The sequence below is a fragment of the Ictidomys tridecemlineatus genome, chromosome 7, assembly GCF_052094955.1.
Source record: "Ictidomys tridecemlineatus isolate mIctTri1 chromosome 7, mIctTri1.hap1, whole genome shotgun sequence".
Classification (NCBI taxonomy): domain Eukaryota; kingdom Metazoa; phylum Chordata; class Mammalia; order Rodentia; family Sciuridae; genus Ictidomys; species Ictidomys tridecemlineatus.
The window spans coordinates 15,782,000-15,788,061 of NC_135483.1; the positions used below are offsets into that span (position 1 = coordinate 15,782,000).

Here is a 6,062-nt window from a genome sequence, read left to right on the forward strand (position 1 = left end):
TGTATCTATTGACCTACCTAATGCAATAGTGAGCAGGAGAAGGCAGGGAAGAATGCATGCAACATTTAGTTGAAGCCTTAATTCATTCAACATTTTTTTTACTTTTGATTCAACCATGACCTTTAAAAAGTCAAGAGACAAATATCTATTTTGAAACTTTTTGGACTGAAATTGTGTGTGATGATCAAGAAATCCTGCAAGTTACTGTCATGTCTAATCAGAAAAACATGTCATTGCATTTTTAATACTTTAATATTCCCTTCATAAGTAAGCATTCTAAACAGTTATAGCAAAAAATTCTTATGTGCTTCTCATATTGATATTTCTGTCAACTGAAGTACATGTGCATAGTATTACTAGAGTGAATTTCTAAAATGACTTTGAAAGTACACAACTATTACAAACTTTTAAAGTTTAAAAAACTGGTAAAACATGAAAAAAAGATGACTGTCAGGGAATTGTACATAAGCCTTGAAGGGTGATGATTCATCAGAGATGAAAAGTATACCAAATGAGTCATACAATTGCTCCAGCTACTGCCTGGAGAAAATTTCCAGGCTGTGGCACAGGGAAGGAGAATCCAAGTGTAGGCCTAGCCAGGATCCCAAGGCAACTGGAGTTCAGAGTAGAATAGTAGACAGGAGAGAAAAGGGAGAGGAAAAGAGAGAAGTAATAATAGTTCTACACACTTTTGCAAAAAAAATGAAAGAATATATGCCAACTCATTCTGAGGCCAGCCTTTCTTTCATGAACATAAACACATTCTTCATTATGAACCACGTGTATGAGGCTAATTTCTTGCACAGTACCATGTCACACAGTTATTAGAAATAAGGATGGATAGATTAAAGACTCTTGGGGGGTTGAGTGTGCCTTAAGTATATTCTAAAGCATTTTAGAACACTGGGATTCTGATAAACTGTGAATTTATAAAACCTCAGTTTAACCATGTCCTATTTTTGCTTAAGACACTTCCATGACGCCCCTTCCTGCTCAACTTGGCTCCTTGGTTAGCACATCTTTACCCCTTGTCTCTTCTTCTCCCTTTGTTTCGGTCCCCAGCCCCTCCACTGGGCACCTGCCCACCCTGCCCTCACTCCTGGAATGCTGTCCCATGGTCCACTCACTTAATTCCACTTGCTCTTCAGCTCTCAACCATCATGTTTCTGGGGCAGCTCTTTCTGACCTTCCTGACCACGTCAACCCTCCTCCCGACTTCCGTTTGCACCACGAACCTCCCCTCCCAGCATTTACTAGAATGTGAGTTGTTACATGAACTGTATGTGAGTGGTGTGATTATTTGATTAAGGCCTATCCATGGAGACTGGGATTGTTTGTTTACTATTTTATTGTTGTCTGGTTTGCTTATTATTTTATTCCCAGTGGTTGCCACAGTATATGATATATTATTCAGGCTCAAAAACATTTGTGGAAAGGTGAAGAGAAGGAAAGGAGAATAAAGACAGACCATGGAGGCACAGTTTTTATTTCTACAGCATGTCCACCAGATGGCAGCATTAACCGTTGCAATATCTGAAAAGGAACTTTGATTTCAAAATGCCCTGTTTTGGGTGTGAGCATTCCCCTACTGCTAGTTTTGTTACCTCTATCATATGTCTTATACATCTGGCCAATCCACTATTCAAAATACCAGGTAGAAGTATTTATTGCCTGTAAGTTAAAAAAAAAATACAAACCATAAATAGGTCTGTTTATATGAATGTGGGAGTAGGGGTGGATTTGCAGATTTATTTTTATTTTTATGTGAAAAGAAGTTTAGCAATTAGAACTTTCAGGGCTGGTATAGTTGATCAAGGACATCCTTAGGAAATCGAGTCCTACAATCCTACTCTAGCATGCCTGGAGAGATGGCTGCTCTTCTTCAAGGTCAGAGACCCCAAGTCCTCCCTGGGGACTTCAGCCTTCATCTCCTTGCTACTAAAGACACAGGGGAGGCAGCCCTTCTTTTTTTTAGGAGAAAGAGGGACTCGGATGGGTACAGTGAGTCAACTTCAGTGTCTCCGGTAGTGAGTGGATTCACTCTGAGCCCCAATGAAAGGGGAGCCCTTTAGGAATGTGGAGAAGGGGCTAGAGGAAGGACTCAATAGCAACTGCATGGTAAGCCCAAGAGAATGTTTCCTCAAAGACAGAAAAGGCCTAGCCTGAAGAAGAGTCTAAGGAGTTCTCACTTCCTCTGCCTTTACCTGATTTACCCCAACTCAAAGTTAAAATTCAGCTCTAGCTTTCCTTCCTAAAGATTTTCCAAGTTTTCTTATTTTTTTTCAATGACATTTACTTTTAACTGGTAAAAACATAAACATTGTACCATGTAATGTTTCAATATATGTATACACTATGTTATGTAATATTTAAACCTGGTCCAACATCTGTCTCCTTAGTTTTCATTTCTTTATAGTGAAGACATTCAAAGTCTTCTAGCTTTTTGAAATACAGTACACTACTATTATCTGTAGTTACTCTGATATAACAGCACACTGGAACTCATTTCCTCTAATGGTAATTTAGTTCCATCCAGTAACCTTTCCCTACTGTCCCCAGCCTCTGGTAGCCACCTTTCCATCTCAACTTCTAAGAAATCAACTCTTTAGATTCCATATATAAGTGAGATCATGTGGTACTTGTCTTTCTGTGCCTGGATTATTTCCTGTAACATAATAATTTCCAGTTTCATTCACATCATCACAAATGACAGGATTTCATTCTTTTTGATGGCTGAATAGTATCCTATTGTGTATAGGTACCACATTTTCTTTATCTATTCATCAGTTGAAGACACTCAGGCTATTTTCATTTCTTGGCTATTGGGAATAGTGCTGCACTGAACCCAGGAGTGTAGCTGTTTCTTCAACATACTGACATTCTGATTCACGTAAACTAAATGTATAGAAATCCCTCAAAGCCAAATTAGGAAATGTGGTTACTGCATACAAGGCTGACAATGAATTAATGAAGTAGACACTATATGCCAATTACTCTGATGACATGTTAATTCACTTAAACCTATCAGCTACCCTACAAGGACATGTATGATCGTTGACCTAATATACAGGTGAAGAAACTAAATCTTGCCTCAGGTCACACTTACATAGAGCCAGGAGTTGCATAAATGGAGCCATAGTGCTAACAACTGACAGCGATTACACAGCTTAACACTAGAAATTTGGATTTCATATGATTTAGGCAGTGATTTTAATCCTTTTTCTACCACGACAAACTTTATGACATCTCCCCTACATTCATTTAGGAATGCTAAATTGGAAGAATGGAGTTAGTTACCCCCACTCTCATTCCCTCCCTAATTTAGTCATAACAACAAAGCGGCATTGTCTTGATTTGGATTCATAATTGAGTCCACTGATTTTATTTTTCAAATAAAATCATCTCACACCACTGTGGTCCAAGCCACCCCAACCTCACACCTGGACAAGCACAGAAGCTTCCTCATTGGTCTCTTCTCCAGCAGATTTCTCTAGTAGCTAGACTGATTTGGGGAACAGTATTTTCCACTCCAGAATAACCAATACTTGTGTACAACTGCTTATTAGATAACAGCCATGTGAAATATTTCAAAGAAACCCTATTTTTTTTCAAGGAAATCCATGACCAAATGAATATTGAAACCATATACTCAAAGTCAGAATGAGGTCAGAATTCAGAACTTTATGATTACATAGATTAAACTTATTTTTAAAAAGCCATGCTGTTTTTCCTAGATATTTAGCACATTCCCAATGTGATCAATGGAAGCCAAATGAAATTATTTGGGTTGGTCTAGAGTGTGCTTTCAAGCCACAAAATATTTAAAAAAATCACCAGAAAAAAAAAAAAAAGACCAGCCTGAGCTAAAGCCTTAAGGGCCAGCCTGAGCTGAAGCATTAAGGGCCCCTTGGATCCCTTGTGTCACTCACTGAATCCACCTCCTCTAGTCAACTATAAGACTGGGCGACATTCCAGATCCAGAACTATGTGATCCACATGGGGAGCATAAGATTTCACCGGTTGGATGAGCAGGATTTGTGTCTTCCATGGTTTCCCATGCACCTGCTGAAGAAGATTGGCAATTCGAGTTTCTGCAGATTCTGCCCACCTTTGCCACTCTAGCTTGGTGGCTTGTGAAAGCAGTTTCCTCCTAAAATCTCTGGCAGTTCCATTTTCCCATTCATTGGTGATAATTTTCTGAGGATAAGGCCAATGTTCTTTCTCCATTTTGCTACTTCCAGGAGGCTGGGGATTCTTCCCTGGGAAAGATTCCACATTTTGATGGACATGCAAAATGCCCCCAGTATCCTGTCGTAGCACCTGGCAGGCAATGGGCCAGCCTTCTTCTGAACTGGGAATCAGACCCAGGTTCACCCTATCTGCAATGTTTGAGAGCTTCAGCTTCCTGTTATCCCCAAAGTGTATTTGGCACCGATCTGCTACTCCGTTGATCTCCAGATTACTTCTCAGAGCGACTACAGCATGGGGGTTCCACTCACAGGCGTGGACAAAGGCAGCACCAGCATGAACTAGGAAGGGCAATGTAAAATAACCAATCCCTGCATAGAGATCCACCAGCACTTGTCCAGCACAGGGCAGCGATGCCACTCGCAGCTTTTCAGTGATGTTTCCAAAGGAGAACATGCACTGGGTCACGTCAAACTTATATCGGATGCCATTATCCACATGCTCTACCCAGCCATGGTCGCCATGCAGCAGAGTCACAGCTGGAGTTCGAGTGCCATCCGGGAATACCCGCCCTCGTTTTGCTAAACGCTGGACGCCAAATGCCAAGGCAACGGTCTCCCAGAGTTCTGGTCCCAGATTTTTCCACTGCTTGTTTTGGAAACAGTCTTCATTCAACAACAAAAGGTTACCATGTCGTTGCCAAGATCGGGGCAAATCAGCCTCCAATTCAGCCGACCACGCCACTCCCCGGCCCTCTACCCAGCGCCTCACCTCCAGACACAGTCTCTGGGCAGGCGAACAACCCCGGGCCTTCTTTGAAGGAAGAGGATCCAGGAGCGGCGTCAGCACGCACGTGCTGCCCGGGGCCACGCGAGTCCTCAGCTCCTCCAGAAGCTGCGCGGGGAGCGTCTCCCCCAGCACCGGTAGCGCCACGGTGCCGTCGGGCATCTTTTCCACGCGGTGCCGTCTATCCAAGAGTTTCTGCTTCTCGAGAAATTCCCTGTACCGCTGAGCGAACCGCCGCTCGGTCACAACTGCGACAACGGCCACGGACGTCCCATCTTCCCTCTCCATGCTGTGGCGCCCGCATGCTTTCCAAGCCTATAGCGCCACTCCGGGAAGGCTAGGTTCACCTACCTCGGTAAATTCGCGGACACCTCGGAGAGAGATTCCCACGCCGCGCCGAGGCGGAAGTTACGTCAAACAAGCCGGAACTAAATATACAGATGCGGTTGACGATTGGTGATCCCGTTGCCCTGGTGAGGCCGCTTCCGCCATCTTTGTTGTGGTCGACTATTAGTTGCTACAAGCTAACAATTCGGAGGAATTTTACGGGGCTTACAGACGTCAGATTGTAAAAAGTTAACCTTGTGTTATAATTTTGGACAAAACATATCTCACATGTTCTACAGGTTTCCGTGTAAATCTGAATATCTACAGCAAAACTAGTGGGAAAGTAATAATGTATTGCCCTCCAAATACATTATTTTGTGACCTCCAACATTAGTGGTTTTGTAAGTCAATTAAGGGCAAATGAAGCTACAAGGTTTGTTTAATTTTTACCTCAGTACAAATTCAAACAGTGCAAATCGGAACCTTCATGCACTCTGTTTAATGCTGCTCATGAATCCAGAGAGACAGGTGAGCTGGAAATGATCGGCTGAATTTGCAGAAGGGCTGTCTGTGGTCTAGTGTTGCTCTCAGATTAGCATCAAAAGTCATCTTATTTCTAAAAGTGAAGAGTCAGATACAACTTTCCTTGCAAAGATCGTCATCAGTTCATTGTCCTGCAGTCCAAGAATCAAGTGTTTAGAGGTCCAAAGGATCTGAGCTGAGGTGAATCATGTCATCTCTCAACTCTGGAATCTCCATTT

The 6,062-nt window shown here is 42.4% G+C and overlaps 1 protein-coding gene across 1 annotated transcript; it reads right to left on the bottom strand.

Moving 5' to 3' along the window:
* Positions 1 to 1,470: 1,470 nt before the first annotated feature.
* Positions 1,471 to 5,395, bottom strand: Tyw2 (tRNA wybutosine-synthesizing protein 2). The gene has a single exon (XM_005316174.4). The coding sequence runs from the start codon at positions 5,260 to 5,262 to the stop codon at positions 3,952 to 3,954; it is 1,311 nt and encodes a 436-aa protein (XP_005316231.1). The 5' UTR covers positions 5,263 to 5,395; the 3' UTR covers positions 1,471 to 3,951.
* Between the last annotated feature and the right edge of the window lie 667 nt (positions 5,396 to 6,062).

Coding starts and splice junctions, on each gene's coding strand:
- Tyw2 (XM_005316174.4), bottom strand. CDS start 5,262: ATGGAGAGGGAAGATGGGACGTCCGTGGCCGTTGTCGCAGTTGTGACC.